Source organism: Protomyctophum parallelum (genome assembly GCF_964188405.1).
Source record: "Protomyctophum parallelum genome assembly, chromosome: 3".
NCBI classification, from domain to species: domain Eukaryota; kingdom Metazoa; phylum Chordata; class Actinopteri; order Myctophiformes; family Myctophidae; genus Protomyctophum; species Protomyctophum parallelum.
Window position 1 is genome coordinate 15,012,801 of NC_139698.1, and position 22,005 is coordinate 15,034,805.

General features: G+C 42.9%; 1 protein-coding gene across 1 annotated transcript in view; it reads right to left on the reverse strand.

Annotated features, from left to right (window-relative positions):
• Nucleotides 1-21,187, reverse strand: part of agmo (alkylglycerol monooxygenase) — a 47,657-nt gene extending 26,470 nt beyond the window's left edge. The window contains exons 1-5 of the mRNA XM_083760477.1: nt 20,595-21,187; nt 17,877-18,007; nt 13,952-14,103; nt 3,486-3,589; nt 2,193-2,288 (exon numbers count right to left, since the gene is read on the reverse strand). Coding sequence (XP_083616603.1) covers nt 2,193-2,288; nt 3,486-3,589; nt 13,952-14,103; nt 17,877-18,007; nt 20,595-20,744 — 633 coding nt within the window. The 5' untranslated portion in view covers nt 20,745-21,187. The remainder of the gene's footprint in view (nt 1-2,192; nt 2,289-3,485; nt 3,590-13,951; nt 14,104-17,876; nt 18,008-20,594) is intronic.
• Between the last annotated feature and the right edge of the window lie 818 nt (nt 21,188-22,005).

Sequence of the window (22,005 nt, forward strand, 5' to 3'; positions counted from 1 at the left end):
AGAGTCGCTAGAGATCTCATCACATGGAGCCTATATTTCAGACAGATCAGGTTTCCCTTTGGGTGTGACTTTTACAGAGATTTTGATGTTTCGAGTCGACAAGACAGACCTCTCAATCTGGGGAAATGTGCACGGCTGGACAGAATTTCTCAGTGAGTCATTATTTCCATGTAATGACTGCGTCTGGCAAGTGAGCTCTGAGAGTTTTATCTTGAATGAAAAAGGTCTCCACCACTTCACTCCAGCCTCTGTGGCTGGAACGGTGTGGGACTGGTGTGCCAATAAATTACATGACATCAAAAAAAAGTCCATAAAGGAGGCATAAATTACATCCCTTCAAAAAATTGTGACTGTTATGACTGTTTTCGCTAATAGCATACTAAAAGATGGAAGGTGTTCCAAATCCCTTCATTTCCACTAACGATCCAGGGGATTGTAAAAGTGATACTCCCAGTCACTTTAAAGGGTTGTGCTTCTGTTTGGAATATTTCATAAAATCTCATTATTTTTTATTAAATACAGGTTCCATTGCAGCCTTGGGTCTATAAAGGCCAGCTTTAGTAGTCCGTACAATAACACAGGGAGGAGAGTGAGATAGCTAGACTAAAGCCCAATTTATGCTCAGCCACAATATCCTTTTGACTACACACAAAAAATATATATGGAAATATATAATTCATGCAGCATAAATACTAGCCTATATAATAGTTGATTGTTGTATGTCTATTCTGGGGGCAACATACCAAACATAGCAGATCACATAACATGTTGAAATGTAGTGTTAGTAAGTAAGTAAGTAAGTAAGTAAGTCAAAAGGGAGACATCGAAGAGGAAGGATGGATGGGGAAGGATCAACATATGGAATGTCAGAACAGGTCAGCTCCATATATGGAGCTTTAAGGGTTTGAGGTCAGATGTAGAGTTGCTGGCCAATATTGATGACATCAGGGATCGCCATATGGGCTTAATATTGATGACATCAGGGATCGCCATATGGGCTTAATATTGATGACATCAGGGATCTCCATCCCTGATGATGTCACGTGATGTCACATGCTCCATCCCTGATGATGTCACGTACCCAACAACACACAAACTGAAGGGAAATGCGCGATTCCAAAGTTAACTACTACCTTCGGTCGCAAAAATAATAATAATAATAATAATAATTAGATAAAGTGCCCTCGCCTCGGGGCACAGGTCTCCACCAGGGCAGATCAGGTTGTAGCCTCCTGGTGGCGCTATAATAGGCCAATGTGAAAAGGGTGCCATTTCTTCTTACGCCTTGGATGATTTGAAGCATTTTGTTCCAAAAATGTGTTTTGCAAAAATCCACCTGTTGGTGGTGCTATAACAGGCCAATGTGAAAAGGGTGGGATATATTCCTCAGTAGGAAAGTCTGTGAAAGATTTCACATAAATTGCACGCTGCGTTCATGATTTGAGGCTTTTTGTTCAAAACAGGCCAATCCTGCAAACTTTGAAAGCCAATGTTAGCCAATTAGGATGGAATATGAAATATCGGACAGATCCGTCTTAAACACATGACTATAGTGTAACGATTTGCGGGATTTTTGGACAGAATCTGGAGGAGTAAAAAAGGAAGCATGAGTTCAAGTACGTTGCTCTCCCCAGGTTGGCGGAGGGTGTGTAGAGCCCAGGATCACATTAGATAATTGACACAGGGGTGAAAAATGGGTTACATGGTGGCGCTATAACAGGCCGTTCTGGAAAATTTGGGGCAGAGGTTCATCTTTGGCATCCAGGGAGTGTGTGTGAAAACCACGTTAATATTAATTATTATTATCATTATTATTATTATAAAATAAAAAATGTTGCTTGTCATGGTCAATATTGTTTCCATGTTCTATGGTTTTCTTTTTATTAAAAGTGTACTTTATTTGTTGCTCTTTAATAGCTGCTGTTGAAAGACTTGTTTTGGCAAGCCACAACTTTCTCTTGGGACTGCTGCAATCAGGAAATGTGTTTTTGAGGTTAATGTTTCCCCCAGGGGAACATAGGCCTACAACAAGCAGCCATGCTTCACTTTTAACAAACCTCATACAGTACGTGCTCATGAATAAACTTCCATGACATCTCTAAATATTTTGGACGTTAAGTCTTTTCATAACCTCCTTCTGAGAGACTTTCACCCAAAACCGCTGAAAATAGAATTGAACCCTGTGTGTTTACCTCGGTGTGGATCCAGAACTGGTAGAGCAGGTTGAATTGGACGTGGACAGCGAAGACAGACGGAGGCACAGCAAGAGCCAAAGGCAGATAGAAGACCTAAGAAGAGCAGGACATCATTGTTAATCCAATCCAACTTCATTCATGAAGCACAATTGACCACTGTACAGTGAATAATTGTTTTTAAATAATATAAAAATAAAGGAACAATAAAACACATAGCTAATTAAAATACAGAGATAGGTGCAATGTGTTAATTAAAAGCCCCTTACTTAATGGTAATGGGCCAGGAGTTTAACTATATTTCCTACATAATGTCATTCTCAATAAATAACATTGTAAGTAGAAGGTACCATCAGAAGGACCGAAATACAATATCCTATCAATGAGCATTTAAGCGTCTACTGGACTCTGACAAGATTGTTCAAGGCTAAGCTCAGAGAGAGTCCGGTTTGCTGGAGGTGTGGTGAGGACCCCGGTACACTTATTCATGTATTGTGGGAGTGCCCTAGGGTACAGACTCTATGGTGTGCTATTCATGAGAATATAATGCAAATCACAAACCAGGATATCCCTTATACACCTGCTCTGTTTATTCTGGGTGATCCATCGCCATTCAAACATCTCCCCGCACCTCTAGCTGACTGGATTCATACAGCATTAATGGTGGGCAGGTAAATCATTGTTAAGGAATGGAAGTCTGAGGATTTGCCTCCAGCACACTCAGCTTGGTACTGTGGCTGCTTTGGAGAAGTTATCTTTTAAGATGAATAATCAGTTAGATAAATATGATTCGAAGTGGAACGTGTTCCCCAGTCATGTTGCAGGCCCCGAATTATTTGCCTATATTAATTTTGTGTTTTGGAGGGGCGCTATACTATGCCCAGCTTTCCGAGTTTGTGTAAACACAAACATTGGCTTGTTTTTGGCTGATCACCCCATAGCGATTATTAAGGTACATAAGATGAAAGTGAGGGAAGAAAAGTGAAGACGGAAAAGTGAGGATGCAAATTGTGATTGGCCAGAATGAGATGATGTATGATGATAAGAGCGCCCCTCACTTCACACGTGTGATTTTTTTTAAAATCTCTGCTTCATTTTGTTTTGTTTACCTGAACCTTTCCTTCATCTTCTCCTTCTGCATATCGATTGACTGACTACACTGTGTGTACTGATCCTCTGTACTGATCCTCTGCAAGTAAACACTTTTTTAATAAGTGTCGTGTTGTGTCGTGCTATCAAGCCCTCTTGGCCTGTAACTACACCAACCGTTACAGTTTGGAGCAGAACCCTTACCCATGATGAAAGCTGCTGGGCGAGAGACTGTCTGAGAGCAGTGGGGAGGTTGAAGTACTCTGAACTGTGGTGTACCTGGTGGGCTGCCCACAGGAGGGCCACCTCTGAAAAATAAAAACACACACACACACACACACACACACACACACACACACACCCTCTCTCTCACACACACACACACACACACACACACACACACACACACACACACACACACACACACACACACACACACACACACACACACACACACACACACACACACACACACACACACACACACGCAGAAAGTAAGAGACAGAGAGAAAGATACAACTTAAATCACCACACTCCCAAGTGCCCAAAGAAAACTTTAAATTCATGAGGCTATCACCTATGAGTAATACTAATACATACAGTCATTAAGAGAAAACAGCAGGCACAGAACTTTCCACACAATCGTTCAAGCACTTGCTCCGCACACATCCAGCTGCCTCTGCATCAGCGCGACAAGTGATTTATCTCAGAAAATTAACCCCCGGATGAGTAACCAGACACCTCCATCCACAGAAGGAGTCATTGTGGTCCTGCTAGTACAGTCTTGATGAAAAGCTAATGCTTAAGCCAGTTACAGTACTTGGTTGTACGGCAGTGTTCCGTGCCAAAGCGTAGACAATCTACAAACTCACGACACGTCACATCGTGACATGTTGTGAGATTGTATATCGGCTATATTCAGTGTGGGGCACTGTCATACGACAGAGTATAAATTAGGCATTAGCCTGGCTGGCCATTGGTGGGTGGGGGGGGGGGACACTAGGCATATTATGACAGCAGGGGTATAAGGGCTGCAGCTGGTTAAAGTCCAGCCTGAGCTCCCAGTGCTCCAGTTTACATTCCTCTGCTGTGTTGTGATACTTGCTACATTAATATCAGTGTTACACTTCATTTTAACATTCAAAAGGAACATGCTTGTAAAGTTTCACTGGATCTCCGGCCCTTTTCCGGACCACCCTGTCTAGCGTGTGCGTTTTGGCACCTACCAGACACGTTGGCTCCTTTGGCCATACATGAGAGTGCAGTAACCTTCAAATATTGCGGGACCGCAAAGACTCATATAGGCTATCTATAGTAATGTATACATTTCAATAAAAGCAGTTGAAGTTTATTAAATTGGGTTAAAGTTCCATCTAGCAGGCTTGATGTGTGATTACGCAATGGATGATAATAAAATAATTTAACCCAAGTAAAATGTACTAGATACAAACATTTATTAAAATAGGGTGCATTTCGCATCCCAAAACGCAGTTTATAGTTAAGGGACGCAATAAAGCAACTACCTCTGCATCCACGGGATACACTACTGTACTCAGCATGTACAGTAAAAATAATACAAATACATACATACATATAATAATCATTTCTTTTTCTGTTTTCTACATAAATATAACCACATTATAACCATATAAAATGAAATGGGAGTTAAATGCTGCAATTTGTAAAAATGACAAAATATGACTCCTAACGTCGTTGAAGTGGGACTCATAAAATGTCCCTGGGACTCATCTAAAAGACCAACCCTGCATCCCGGGACTCATTACATTGAAAACCTATTTACATCACTGTACCAAGGCATGGGATCAACAGGTTTAGTAGATGAAAGGAAGTACAGTAATGTCATGGCCTGAAGCACATTCACAAAGACATGCACACATGCACGCACTCTCTCTCTCTCTCTCTGGGACAACTCCATTCTATTTTGAGAGAGCATTCAAAAGACACGTCTTGAACAATATGCATATGCCTCTTTCACTGTTTAATAAACTTGTGAATTCTATTGAGACACACTACCATAAAACCCAATGGTTCGAGACTACGCCACCTGAACAAACACGCCACAAAGAAAGTGAGTTTGAAGGTGTGCATATTACGTGCCTGTGAAGAGAGCGGCGTTACAATCTGACCCTAATTATAAGGGCCGTCAGCCGGCAGAGCATGGTCAACCATTTCCAATCATGGAGCCTTGCGAGGATGTGGAATTTGTCAAGCCTTGGATATAGTCTCGGGAGGGGGGGGGGTCAGTGGGAATGTGCATGCAAAATTTCACGGAAATCACACAATGTGTTCATGATTTGCGGCATTTTGTTTGAAATGGAGCACTCCTGCGAACTTTGGAAGCCAATCTTAGCCAATCTGAGAGACCCGTTTCGTTGAATGGCTATAGAGAGACTGCGTACACATTTGCGTGATGTTTGGACAAAATCTGTAGGTGTGTACTGTAAAAAAAAGTGTTTTGCAAAAAGCGGCCTCCTGGTGGCTTTATTCTGTTAGCGAGTTTAAGTGGGTTTGAAACAAACTCTCTTGCTAAGATACATAGATACTGTAGACACAGAGAGAGTATAATCTAGCCTTTGTTTAATTCCAACAGCCTGAATCTTTTTCTCTCCCCCCCCCCCCTCCTCACTGGACTCCTGCATGGTGGAGTCCCGGGCTGGGGGGGGTGGGGAAAAGATTGATGCTCGTTGTCATTGATAGGAAGTAGGAACCGCTAGGCTTCACTGCAAGCCCATGTCCTCATCTCTGTGCTCGGCGGGACACTGCATAGTTTGGCAAGGCCTATTCAGGAGGGAAGCCCTGTTAATGATGAGAACCAATGCCACAGAGCCCACTTTCCCAACAAGAGCAGAAGGCACTGAGGACTGAGGTCTGGCCTCTAGTGGGGTTGATCTGCGATTGATTTCTCAGGAATAATGGGGACAATAATGCCAATGTGAGCAGAACTTGTTAGGTTGAAATAACAGTTATGTCACAGACACAGACAGATAGACAACGCAAGCTGATGTAATACTGTATGATCTTGAATGAAGATCTTCAATCAAATAATGTATGCCTCCTATAATTCATAATCACCAGTCATGCGGGTCATGTGATATGTAGAGAGAAATCATGTGAGAGTTAGTGTTTAACTGTTTGTCCATGCTGAAACCTGCCAAACACAGTGCTTACATAACATATGTCATAAAATTACAACAACGTCCTATTGAACGCCATAAATTGAAGGTTAATGGTAACCAGTGATAAGTGGCAATGGCTATAGTGTCAATAAACAGGTATGAGTGGTAAAAACACACACACCTCCATTAGATTGTAAAAAGAATGCTGAATGACTCTCTTTAACCACTCAACCCTTTCAAATACCTGCCTTATGAAACCGTTTTACAGCAATATCAATCAAACGTTGAAATCAGCACCCTCTGCGACAAACCCTGGCATTATAACAGCACGGTCCCTGTTGTGAGTGGTGGGATGCCATGTCAGTCATGTGGGTAATGGGCTGTGAACAGCTTTCCAGTGTTTGGATTGGAGGGCGCTTGGATGGGGTGCCAACCCAAACACAATGGGGCTGGGCTGTGTGCTCTCTCTGTGGGCCGGCTCCTTCCCCTCTGCCACTGCCGTGCTCCATGCTGTCCACACAGCTCAGTCACACACAGTAAACCAAACACACTGTAACCCCGGTCAGGCCCACTTACGGCTCTCGCTAACAGTGTGTTAAAAGCTGCCACGGGTGAGGTAAAGCACCTATTCGAATATTAACTCCCATTTCATAATCATTGTATTAAGTGTATTCTATATTCTTCAAGGTATAATGACATTATTTTTACAATAATGTCCATGGTCCTTCAAAAGTGCATTAAAAGGTTTTAACAGACAAATTCACTCCAGTATGACATGCCAGGTGTTTTTCTCTCTGGTTCTAAAGCTTCTTCAGATGCAATGGAAAAAGGCCTTATTTTAGCCAACAGATGGCGCTTTGCCTGTCAATCAAGGTCATGGGGTGGGGAGGGGAGGGGCAGAAGAGGGGGCGGGATTTGTGGACCCTTACGTCAGTGTCCACAGGCAGATCCGAGCACTTGTTTGAGCCTAATTATTCAGAAAACCCCAGACCACAGAAATTCCACTGAATGTTCAGGTTTTCTTTCGTGCAATTGAGGTCAGAAAATCACACCCGTGTGAACCGAGTGGTGCAATTCCGTCTGGGGGTCCCCGGAACTTCCAGAAATGACAAAGTTACCATATGGGGGTCCCCGGGGGCGGGGGGGTCCCGGAACGTACGCACACATACACGTACATATATATCGTACACATACAGACACACATAGCTACGCAATGGAGTGGCTGCACCACTAAAAAAAAAATATATATATATACTAAATTATATTTGATTGTTTATTCCAATGACATTTCTTTTGATGATCTGTTATTTTATTCTGTCCCATTCAAAACCATATAGCACAGATAATGCACATTCAGTGCATTTGTATGTTATGGTACACTACACATTGTGTTTATGGAATAGGAGGGACAACCATGTTCATTCACACGCCTCCTCCAATCAGACTGTGTCATCACTCAGCAGTTGTCAGCAGTGGAAATTGCTTTGTCTGTCAACATGGGGAAGTGTGTCTGTCTCTGTGATGCTGCCAGAGCACATGAGGGCAGCAGACTGCTGCTGAGCTCAGCTGCCTGACGGTGTCGCTGAGATACTCCTTATCAGCACTCACTTTGTCAAGCTGTAGTCAGTGTTCACAAGCTGTGGCCTGAACTCACACAGACAGCGCTGCAGAGATACGGACGGCCGCGCACAGGTGCGGATAATACAAGTTTGGGTGCATATAAAATCCCACATACACACAGAACCGCAGACACGCACAGTACACGAGACAGTAAGAGCACGGTGACCTGCAGGCCACTGTTGATGTTATCTCTGGATCCCCTGAAGTGTTTTGTGGGTCTCTCGTAGTGCAGCGAGGCAGAGCCCCCATATCCCCTCCAACAGACGGCATTGGGGAGGGGGGGGGGATTCTCTCCTAACTTGTGCCGGATCAGGAACATGCAGTCAGGGCAAAGATTTATGGAGACGTGGCCTCCCGGGGGGAGGTTAACCCCCGCCCTGCCACACAGACAGGAGGAGCTCCTCTTTTTAAACAATAACATCCACATCGGCGGTGTCTCCTCAAGGGACGCACACAGACTAGAGAGGAGGGGAGCAGAGAGGAGAGGAGAGGAGAGGAGAGGAGAGGAGAGGAGAGGAGAGGAGAGGAGAGGAGAGGAGAGGAGAGGAGAGGAGAGGAGAGGAGAGGAGAGGAGAGGAGAGGAGAGGAGAGGAGAGGAGAGGAGAGGAGAGGAGAGGAGAGGAGAGGAGTACTGAGCACATATGTTTGTCTTAACAACTGTCTGCACGGCTGGAGGAGTGGGAGGGGGTGTGGAGTGGACTCTAGCCAAACAGATGCTACAGACTAGAGGACTGGTGCACGGATAAAGATGGGCATGAGTATGAAACACATGCGGTAGGTAAATATGAAAACAGTAGAGCAGCAATCCAGCAACACACATGCGTGCTTGCGCATGCACACCAAACAAACAAACAAACAAACAAACAAACAAACAAACAACACACACACACACACACACACACACACACACACACACACACACACACACAGCAGATATAAATATTAGATAATAGGAACGTAAAACTGAGATGAGTCGAATTTTACCTAATATATCTAATCTGAATGTTAAAGTTCAAGGCACTTGAGGCCATGTCCCACATTACCTTTGTTAATTTGTTTTGGCCTTTACCCTTTCCTGTTCATAAGATAAGAACAGGCCGTGACTGATTTCACTGTTGTCATGCACTGTGCTAACATTCTGTGTTCTACTACGTGCGGCTGGGGGGCATACGTTAGTCTGACGTACCCAACAGTCCGACATACGTGACTCACCCTTGGCTCCGACATGCGTGGCCGGTTAAGACACATGCGTGGCCGCTTAAAGCCCTAACACCAAACAGTTGCAAGGAGTTAACGCTAAAACAGTCTTGACCCTTTGGTGTGGTTTGGGCCATTGAATTGAATGAATTCCATGCGTTGAATCACTAGGGTCAACGTGGGTCAGCGTGGGTCAACATGCAACAAGACATATGACCGCAGGGACAACGCTAAAACCGCCTTGACCCTTTGGTGTGGTTAGGGCTTAAGACTCACCCGTGGCTTCCGTGTGCGCTTAGAGTTAGGGTTTGGGGTAGGGTGTCGGACTATTGCGTGTCAGATTATTAGTACGTCGGACCAAAGATAAGCACCCCCTGCGGCTGAACACATTACACTTTACTCTGTACTTTTATTGGCCGAGCCCTGAGATCATTCAGCTTCCGTTATTAGCCACACAGTTTCCATGATTTCCATTGATTAATTATCTTTGAAAACTACAATTGACACTTCGGCAGTGGCTACACTAGTGCTAGACGCACAGCTTACACAATATGGCGTAATCAACCTTTCTTCTGACTGCGTATGACTTAACGGTGCCATTTTAACCACGGCCACCATTTCCTATTACAGTACCCTTAAGCTTAAAGCATACAAATCACACTGCAAGAGCAGCATTTGATAAGACAGTAAACAAGCCTCAGTATGACCGGTGACTCGGATGCATGTTAGCCACGGCGGTACCGTACAACAGCAGAGAATGTGGTGAGACAGCTTCAGCATAATTCCATTACCTCACATATAATCAATGTACGGGACTACAGACTGACTGATTAATGGCTTTGGGCCTGAACGGCTAGATATAGACGTCCTTTAAAGAGCAGAGCTGCTATTAGTGGGACTTGTGATACGAGGTTAGAATAAACAGAATCACCAGGGCTGTCAACAACATAGCCGCATCAGAAACATCCACCTCGGACTTACCCAAAACCATCTGGCTGCAGGCTGTTTAGAATAGAATTGTTTGGAACATATATAGACTGTCTATTTGTTGAAAAAGTAGTGTAGTGTACTTATCAGCAATTTGGTACAGGTACAGGTGTAACTACTCATTTCCCAGGGTTATTTAATTACACTAGGTACTGTAAATAGAGCGTGTGCCTTCATTATTAGCATATCTTTCTAGACCAAAAGCCATGCAGTGGCTATTTATAGAAAAACAAATACATGTTTTGTAAGGTGACCTAGCGTGATGATCAATATACAATATTGTATGGCGTGTGTGTGTGTGTGTGTGTGTGTGTGTGTGTGTGTGTCTGTCTGTCTGTCTGCCAGTTTGTCTGTCTGTCTGTTGATTAGGTGGACTGACCATGTGGACTGAACAACGATTTCCAAGCACTGAAAATTCACAAATATCTATGAAAGAGGTGTGTTCGGAAGATTGTATGCATCGGCTTCTCTGATTTCCCAACCCAAACCGTCGGTTTCATGGATTGGCGAAGCGACACATCACATTTGGCCCGCTAAAACAGTATACGTGCCTGATTGGCTAACCCAACCCATCGGCTTAACTGATTGGCTGAGCTTTGCATAACATTAGTGCCGCATAGCAGTATAAATGGACGTTCCCGACATCCAACCTAGTATTGACAGTACTAGTACATATTCTTTCTCTCGGCTTCCCTCTCCCCCCTTCTGTCCCCCCCCCTCTATCTGCCACTTGTACAGGTATATAATGGGTGTCCCCTGTAGCACACCCCTTATGCGATGCTCAGCCAATCGCAGCGCAGAATGACACACCTTCCAGCCAATCACAGCGTGCAATACGTGCGGACGCATTCCATACTAAAATTTCGTCCATAAATTCTGATGACACAATTACGCCAATTATTTGATAGATTTTAAATAAAGTTTAAATAAAAGAGCTATAGCTGCTTATGATGTGCATTACTAATGAAAATATGTCTACTGGTTATTCAAATATTTAGAATTTTGTCCATATAAATTAAGGACCAAAATGTGACACAAATAAGAAATAAAGTATACTCAGTTGACTGTAAATTAAGCTTCCTTTTTTTATAATTTTTATCCTACGATTTTGCAACCCTCATGCTTCCAGTGAAGAGCAATCCTGATCAACATTTAGTTGTACAGCCATACAGGTTAAGCTTAGCATTATACTATATGTCACAGAAGTTCAAAACTGAGTAGAAAATGCAGTACTAAAATACCTGCACACTATGGTGCATTGTCTTTTAATCAGATTTTACTGCAAAGACAGGAGTGGCTTCTAAGAGGAAAGAAAGATGGCATCAGCAGATATGACTGACCGCTGTTTCAAAGCACTTTCCATTCAATTTGGTGGGAAGAGTCCTTTCAAGCGGAAGACATGAGGAAAGTATGAAAAAAGGGCCATAAAACTGTTTAAATTGAAAATGATATTTTACAGTGCAGCTAATAAGGGTTCATATTTCCCAATGGAGGATGTCACTAGCACATTTTGTGCAGCTTTCTATTGTGATTTTTTATGAAATATTGAGATTTATAGTTCATATGTTTTGATACAATAGGATTATGGATGCATTTTTCCCATGGTCCATTGAAGCAGAAATCGGGTTAGATTGTAAATGTGTTCTTTGCGATGAAAGCGCAATAACTTGGACCTTGTAAAACAAGGACCGAGTCCCAACAGAATGATTAACTTTAATTGTACTCTTTATGTTCAAGGATATTACTGTACATAACCAAAACCCTGTCCTCAACCCTTCTGTCTTTGACTATTCAAACAAAATGCCTTTGTAATACAATGGCTTGGTCGAGCCTTACTGTACCTTGAAATGAGGCAGAGGTCAAAACCTGGTTGACTGAGATGACCTCACCTGACCAGAGTGAGAACTAAAGACTGTGCCAGCCCTAACCTGTGGTCAGAAAGGGCTGGTTCCCTTGAGTAACAAGGGAAAAGCTTATATCCTCAGCAAGCACTGCGGTCACCCAGCACCAGACAATTATCTATGACCCCACAATGTTCCATAATAACAACCCCAACGGTTCGGAGGAGGAAATGAAAGTAAGTGGAACATTTTTTTAGACATAAAAATACCACACTTCAAAAATACAAGAACTCCAACCGAACAAACCGAGCAGATATATTGTATAAATCGTTCCTTCAGAATCATCAGACATTGAAAGAATATGTGCAGATTGCACACTCATGCAAGGAGATGATTACAATTACTTCAGTATCCAGTAAATATTATTCAAGAGATGCTTGTATTGCCATGGTACAGGGAAAACAGGTAAGATGGAATAGGGTTAAATACAGACGTTCTATCTACAGTATATGTCCAGTAACCTATTGTGATGGACACACTTAGCAGATAGCAAGGTTGTACGGTACATCAACCCTGTTAAACATCAACAAATGCTCCTTAACATGGGTTCACAGATTGCCTGTCAGGAAGTTTGTTTACGTGTTTTATCTTTATGGCCAGAGAAAGGACAGCTTTTGAGCAATGACCTCTCAAACAAGACTGGCAGAGTCTAGGGTATGTTGGGCCATTTTCTGTCACACAATACGTTCGGCCAGGAACCTTTAAAAACACAGCTTCTGTTTACCCAACATCAAATATCAACACAGTGGCAGCACACGTTGAACCATTTGATATGCCCACCACACAAACAATGTGGCACATGACAAATGTCTGGCACAATGATCAACAAACCAACCAATGGGTTCAAACTTCAAAGGCATACTAGAAGAAGCAGAACTTAAGGTCTAGGTCTTTAAAGATTTAAAACTAGTACTATGACAGCAGTACAGATATATAGTCCCCAGCACTGTTTGGTGAAGATCCAGGAACCTGGTGCTTTTGAGATATCACTATTTACAGCATGTTGCTCTGAAAGCCCCATGTTGGACTACAGCACTCTGGAGACCATAGCCTCTCACATCTGCAATGTTCAGAACCAGCTGGACGTAACTCACAAATAATTGCTTCCTCCTCAACATCCAGAAAAACATGATGTGTACTATCTTCACAGTGTGTACTATCTTCACAGTTCCTCCCTGTGGGGACGGCAACTAAGTCAATGTTTCACAATCATTTATCATCGGCTCTTTGTAGTTTATATTTGATATATTTTTGTTAACCACTTAGGTCCACGGTCCTATAAATACTTTGTCGTACGAAGAATGATGAAAATAGCTGATCTACAAGATCACAACGCATTGTACGCATGTAGATCTGAGATTTTCTTTATGCTTGTTGGGTATTTTCTTAATGATGATTTAATGGTTTCATATTTTATGTTCACATCTTATTACTACTATGTTAAAAAAGACCTTGTAACTATTCTTGTATCTGGGGCACAGGACTGCCCTGTCCGCCAGTAATGTCATATCAATATTTGCGTGTGTATTAATTCCATTATCAGCTGTCGCCCACTCCAGATTGACCATTGTACCAAAGGGAAATAAGTGGAGAACAACACGACAAACAACTTTGCCCTTAAAGATGAAGCACCAAATACACTCTCACCCCATGAGATAAAGAGTTGTCAACCGAATCCTAATCACAGAACGGGATTAAAGTCAAAAACAGGATTCAGACGATCGGACACCCATGACAGCTTGATGACATATTACTCTGATGGGGCTTCTCCACCTATTGAAAGATGAAAGCTGAATTCTGAATCTATGACATGTTTTTCAGTTCGTACCGTGAGCAAAGCGGTGCACCCAGTAGTAGCAGAAGTCCACGCCCAGGAAGGTGAACCACCAGGTCCAGGCAGAGTCCCATGGTAGCTCAAACAGATGATAATGGTTCCATACATAGATGTAACTGGTCAGCTCAAGACCTCGCACCAGCAACCTGAGGAAGTTACAATATGGAAAATGTTATGTTTCACAATGTTTAACCCATGGGTTATATGTTGCAGTCATTTATGTACTGCCCATGCTGCCTGTTTATTATTGTCTGCACCCTGCAGGCCGAAGGCTTTTTTATATTTTGCCCTGTCGGTTTGTCCATCCATGTGTTAGTGTCCGTGTCCGTGTCCATGTCCGTGTGTGTGTGTGTGTGTGTGTGTGTGTGTGTGGGGGTGTGTGTGTGTGTGTGTGTGTGTGTGTGTGTGTGTGTGTGTGTGTGTGTGTGTGTGTGTGTGCGTGCGTACGTGCGTGCGTACGTGCGTGCGTGCGTGCGTGCGTGCGTGCGTGTCAGCCAGGGGGGCAGTGAAGCCAATAGTGCCTGAAGCCAGTAGGAAATCCTGACTTCCTGAAAGTTCATATAATGGCCTGTTGTGGCGCTGTCATTGGGCCCAAAAAAACCCCATAGCTCCATAGAGGTCCATGTATTTGGGCCCAACTTCACCTAGACTGTATTACCTTAATAAACATGGTAATGAATACTTTCTGCTTCCAGTCACTAGTTTAAAGTCTCATTTCTCATGTCATAAGATTATTTTTGGAAAATTATGGTCCCATTTATTAAAATAATTACCATAAAGTCGAGTATGTTCTGAGGGGCGTGGCTACCGTTGCAGTCTATGATCGGGACCACCCCCCGCTCGAGTCAAAATAAAAACCAACGAAGGAAAAAGGGGGGAAGTCCCGCCTTGTTGAATGGGCCAGCCAATGGCCAGCTGGGCCCAAACGGATCTAGAAAGATGGCGATTTACTGACAGGCTTCATCTTATGTCCATATCAGACCCGGAGAACGCTTTGTCCATATTTCTTTACAGTCTATGGTGTGTGTGTGTGTGTGTGAGTGTCAGTCCGTCTGCGAGCAGCTAATCTCTGGCACTGGAGGTTATGCAATAACCGTGGTTATGTAAATAATACAAGTGAGCATTTTTGCTCTATGGGAGGCGTTCAGCCTTTGATGCAGAACAGAAGACATCTTCATACACTCACATTTCTTATTAATATAAGGAATGGGTCTTTGCGTCATGATGTAGGACGCACCCGGTTCTGGGGTCTGCGTCATGATGTACAGTATGACGCACCGGGTTCTGGGGTCCCCCGGATAAAAGCCGCGTCCATGCATCCTTCTGCTGATTCCTCAAGCAAGAAGCGTAACTGAGCAAAAATGCTCACTTGTATTATTTACAATATCCACGGTTATTGCATAACCTCCAGTTATGTGAAATGATACTGCGTTACGCATTTTTGCTCTATGGGAGACCTCATAAACTCCCTTCGTTATCACGAGAAATCCCACTATGGACAACCAGATCTCCATATATGCTGTTATATGGGCATATTGGTCGGATCAGCGATTCTGGACAATCGACTGCGCGACAGACTTAGCACCGGGCACGGCACTCCTTCAGGTCATTGGCGACGGGAACACAGAGTTTGTCAGTCCGACGGACAACAGACAGTACCAATGTGTACTGACGGACAAACGGAATGTAATTTCTTCATCTGGACCAGTAGCATTCATCTTTCCCTGGCTGCACCATGCATGTGACAAGCCAAGCCAAACCCTACTCTAAAAGGATAATAGACAATTTGTTTTAATTCAAAGATAAGAGGATCTATGAGTTAAACTTGCAATAAAATACATTAATCAAAGGATCTTCAGAATCCTAATGGTCACAGTCGTTTTATGTCCATCTCATGGATAAACTCTGCTACTGTATGCTCTTTTAATTTCATAGCCACTCATAAGTTCAAGAGCTGTATTTCTATATAGCCATACATTCTATGTAAAATGTATGCGCTTTTCTGAATTCTTGAAATGCTTCCTACATCAGCTCTGCTTTTCCAGGCAATGAGGTTTTCGAATGAATTCGTACTCTAGTGTACGACTATAGCTGTGCACAATGTCAGAAATCAACCCCACCGGATTGTATTGACTTTGAGTGGTTCAACAAAAATGTATGGGATTAAAATTTTAAAATAGACTCAAAACTCACATTCACACATTATTATGATGATCATGGGCAGTATGATGAAGTCACCCACTTCCGTAAAAATTCCATAGACTCCCCACACACATGACGTCACAGGCACAAGGCCACACACAAAGTCCGGCGTAGGAGAGGCTAGCGCTCCTCAAAAATAGTTTTAACAGCAACAATAGTAACTAAGCACCTGTAACACCCATATTTTGTACCCAAGTATTGTATAATAGCCCAATCTGGATACCCATTGGGAAAACAAAGGAAAAACAGCACCCTCTTTTCCTTCACAGCTTGTCTCGAGAGACTAATAATAGCCTAATAATAACCATCATCATCACCAGCAGCATCAGCAGCAGCATCGTAAAACAGAAAAATTATTCATAGTGCCCACAGTTCATCATGTTTGTACGAGGTCCAATGCATGGAATTCAATGGCCCAAACCACACCAAAGGGTCGAGGCGGTTTTAGCGTTAATCCTGGGCGCTACACTTCCTCTGCCAACCTGGGGGGGCAGCGGACTGACCTCATGCCTCCTTCTATGCATGAGTAGTCCAAGCTCCTTCTTTTCACCTGACAGAGGGGAATTTCCCCGTCCGGACGTAGCGTGTGGAAGGGACACGTTATTCCGACCAGTTCCTTTCCCCTCCATCAGGCACCCCGGCTGGCCAGGGGGAGGTAGTTTTAGAGACCAGGATTACTGCATGTTTTTGTGAGGGTATCTACCCTAGGGGACACGGGGAGAACATGCAAACTCCACACAGAAAGGCCCTTTCGCCAACCCCCGCCTCGGGTATGGGCACTGATGACGCGGAGGAGGGAACATTCCGCCAGTGCCCACAGCGTCCCCAGCGGGAATCGAACCCAGGACCTTCTAGCTGCACTACCAACTGTGCCACCGTGCCCCTGTGGATAGGGCTTAAGGAATGCGAGAAAAAATAAAGGCTTCATGGGGCGTGTAATTGATAGAAGATAAGTAAATTTTTGGGTGAACTACTCCTTTAAGGCAGGGCTACTTGTTAGGTAGATTAGGTAAAAAAGCTGCAGATTGTTTGTGTAAATATATATTTTGCTGCTATTGGTGTTGTTACTAGTGATGCACCGAATATTCGGCCGCAGAAAATATATCACTGAATAGTGTATGCAATTAATGTGTTCAAAAGAGCTGAATAAATGTTTTATGCACCCATAATAGTGATTATTATTTATTTTGCCATAACCATTTCTTTTTCCATAAATCAGGTAGCTTTAAGGTATGGCCATGACAGCAATGGTAGGAAAAAAGATATATGATATTAATCATATTCTGATATTCGATATTCGGCCAACTGTTTCCTATATTCGGTATTCGGTTTCGGCCAAGAATTTCCCTTTCGGTGCATCCCTAGTTGTTACCGATATGTAATTGAATTGAGAACAAGGGACCACACTGGAAACAAGACACCCGGGGCTTTTTGTGTTGGCCCGACGTACCAATAGTACTGTACGTGGCCGGTTAAGACTCAACAGTGGCTTCCACGTGCGGTTAGGGTAGGGTTAGTAATGTTGGATTATTGGGACGTCTGACTAACGCTACGCACCCTTTTAGCAGAGCTTTTTTGGCTGTACTGCCGTACTGTTAATAAACATGTTAATAAAGTATTCAATCAATCAATTGTCCACAAGGATGAAATGATGTCCCACAGTAGGTGCTTACATAACACATAAGAATACAAAATTATAATAACGTGAAAGACTCACGCTGGAAGTCTGGAGATCATCCCGGCAGATATGGAGGTGAGACCATCGCTGATGGTGACCACTGGCACCCCTTTTTTTAGCCAGCCCACCGCCATCTCTAGCAGAACCAAGGCAACAAAGAAAGGAGTGGCCTGGAAACAGACAAACATGAATCAGCAATGTTAAAGCCTGATTTAATACTTTTTATACAAGCTCACAATGTGTCGAGATAGATCGGCTATTATCAGCAAGCGATACGTGCACGGTGGAGTATAAATTAAGCATACCGTAAAACTAATTTGTAATGCATCGGCTAGCCCCAATAAAGGACAAAATAAAGTAAAAACTAACATTTCACACTTTTTTTTACATTGTTTTTGTCATAAAACGTGGGTAATTCACAGAATATAATTTAGGCTTTACACGCAGAGAAAACAGGACACTTTCAAGTTTCACTGTTAGCTTTAACAGTTGTGTTCAGCTTGAATGTTTGATTTGGACTACGAACAGAGGATCTGCACATCTTTCATGTCTTGTGATGCTTTATATTTATTTAATGGCAGTGTGTTGAAACAACTCGTGAAAGTCACATGTTAGTGGTCCCCAAGGATTCATGCAGCCTCGGCAGAGTAAGTATTACTTCTCACCCAGCAACTTAAGTACCACCCCATGGGTATGTCAAACATGGACCAACAGGGTCACAAAAGGTCATGAATGACATCATCAGCAATTCAGCATATCTATACCTCTAACTAAAGGGGGCATCAATTGTGTGTATGGCAAAGTATGGCCACTCAGCATAACTCAGCTTCACTGAGTCAGGATTTAATCTTGTACAGTTTATAATTATTAAAATGATTAAAATATTATCCTCCACATAAAAGTCATCAAGCCATATCTAAAAATATCTCACCTGGGACATATTCAAGACCAATGAAGTATTCAACACCAAGGTTGGTGTCCTAGACTTACTGTAATTACATAATCATTCCACCACTTGTCCCCAGATATTTAGTCAGCATTTAAGTGCATTGTTGGTGGCAATTTTATGTTGTGGGCGGCATACTTAAAGCAGCACTATATAACTTGAGAAATAATCTGGGGCAGAAGGAAGGGGAGTTACATAGTGAAGCTACTCAAGAGTTAAATGAACACACCGGATAGGTGATGAGTTTTGACTGACTGTAGCCAAAGGTTGACCAAGTATGGACATGTGGCCCCACCCAGAGAAACGCAATGAGGAATGTATAGCATACTGTAACAGAACCACTGAGAACACACACACACACACACACACACACACACACACACACACACACACACACACACACACACACACACACACACACACACAGCATGTGTGTGTGTATGTTTGTGTGCACGCATGTATATGTGCATAGGTGCACATGCATGCGTGCAGACGTGTGTATACTTGTGTGTCAGATTAGTCGTAAATAAAGTACATGTAAGTGTGTGCCAGGCTGTGACTGTGTGCATTTGCACCTGCGTGTGTGTGTGTGTGTGTGTGTGTGTGTGTGTGCGTATGCGTGTGTGTGTTTGTGCGTGCGTGCCATGCGTGTGTGCGTGCCGTGCATGGGTGTGTGTGTCACTACACAAGCAGAGGTGAGAGCACCACAAGGGACCTGCGATCACACGCAACACTCCAACATCTGGCAACGGACTGAGAGCTGCAGCTAACAAATGGGCTCAGAGCACAGGCTGTCTCTCTCCAAACCCGCTGAGAGAGAGATTATCATTCTGGATGCTAGCCTAAACTTTCCCTTCTTTCAGTCCGCTGTCTAGCGGATAGTTCCTGACAGTTCGGCAGTTCAGTGTAAAGTTATTCAGAGAGACACGTTGATACTCAAACTGTGCAATGAGTGTATGTTTTTTCACCTCATGTTTTTCTGAATACTAATTTGACCCTCTTCTTATCAGGCCAGGCCAGACTTTTTGATTAAATCAGCCACACAAAGTCACCATACGTGACGTGAGGGAACTTGTTTGTTTATTGTGGAGCCAGTTTTATTTTCAATAATTACTTTAAAACTTTACATAGGAAATGGCATTTGTAGGAAAGAATAGTCTTTAACAGTGTATTTTTTATAATGTCGTCATGGATGAGTGGTGTGAGCTGACAACACACTTAGAAACACTCATGACTTAAAAATATTGCCATTGTACACATTGTAACTTATGACAACCCCAAGAACAACAAAAACAAAATAGGCCTATAGGAGTTTTTTGTGTATGAAGGTTGGCCTTGCTGTAATAAAGAAGTTGTTCTTGCAGGTTTTAAGTAGGTTAGAGCTGCAGCTGAACAACAGCCTGCCACACCCAGTAAACAGCAGTGTAAATGTAAACACCATAAAATCCAAACAGAAGTTGTTTAATTTTGGTTTGGTACTTCATGATGTCTCCTGCTGAGTGAGTAATTGTTCTTTTTTCCTGATGTGCCCAATAAAGTGTGTTTTATTAGGAGCATGTTGGTTTTTATGCAAGCCAACCTTTATCAGACAAGTGTAATGATAAAAGACACGTGTGACACTATAAAATTAAATTATGTTGTAAAACTACCACACACTTTTCTCTTAGTCTTCACACAGGTGTTTTCAATTAAGTATTATGATTTATTATTTTATGTGTAGCTCATTTCGGCCTACCTAATCAATGTGGTCTAGATAAGTTAAACAAACAAACAAATACATAAATAAAGGAGGAACCAGGTAGCCCACTCACCTGCTGTACATATAACGGCACTTCCTCCACATGCTGAAAGGATGACTCGTTCGGTGTAACCATGTAAAACATGGACCGAACTCCCCTGGACAAGGAGTCTGCATCCAGAACTTGAGCCATGTCGCCTGCATAGTGCAGAACTTGAGCCATGTCGCCTGCAGACTGCAGTCTGATGTCTGATGTCTGATAGGTAATGGAATGCTGCTGCTTATATTGGGAGCGTGCGACGCGCGCCCTTTGGACCACAACAAGTCCCTGCAGTCGCCTCGGGAAGGTAAAGTTGGGTCACAACAAAAATAACTTGGTCGCAGCCTGTCGTTCCTCACAGCAGGGACAGTTCTAAATGGCTAAAAAACTGCTTTATGCTATAATTTCTGTCTACAATATATTTGAACTCACATTTACTGTAGAGTAGGCTTTTCTTGGTTAGAATTAAAGGGCGAAGCTGCCCTTGAGCGCGGTCATATTGTGTGTATCATAGAGCCTAATAGTCAGCCTACTTGTTAGGCTACTAGATTGAATGACAGTCAGTTGTTCACTTGTGCATTCATTGAATAGGGTCGTTTCAACTCGCGAGAGTTGGCGCAGCATTGTCTGTGCAGTGTGCAGCAGTGTGCAACCCTCCTTTTAATACTCTATGGCGCAACCCAACGCAGGGGACAGTGTTGAGTGGGACAGTGTTGTGCAACACTCCAATCATGCATCCTGTATCGATGGAGAAAACAAAGGGAAGTAAAAAAAAAAAAAAAAAGGAAGAATAATAAATCTGTTGATGAAAGATTACTGTCTGTGTCTGTGAAGAGCAATATTTCTCACTGCTTGCATAGAAATAGGCTCCACTCAACATGTAGCTATAGCTACATTGTTTGAATACGGCATTTGCTCAACACCTGCACTCTCTTGGGAATAGCCTAAAGGGTAGGTTTAAGACAGGTAAGCTATTGGTACAGGTACATACATGTAATTAACCTGTGAGGAACGAGTGCATTCTTCCCATGTTAAATCTACCCACTGCAGATAGGGGAAACATACAGTACACAATGTACTGTATGTTTCCCCTATACAGTATGATCGTATTCAGGACATAGGTAGACTACTATAGTAGCTAGTGTAGTAGTGGCTATATATAGCCACAGTCAGGACAGGTCACCTCTGATGAATTGAATATAGGACCACAATGTAAACAAGCCATAGGCTTTAGGTTTTAAAACCTCTTAGCAGACCTAGTATTGAACTGTACTTCCCTGTGCTTTTTTCCCCTGCAAACTGTTAATTAGCCATCAATCAAACCTCATGGCTATACCCATTACCCTGTTTAGTGAATGAGCTGATTGCTTTTAGATGCATTGCTGAGAGAAAGAAAACAATAAACGTAGCTATAAAAAAAAAAACAAGACAAAACATTGTTATA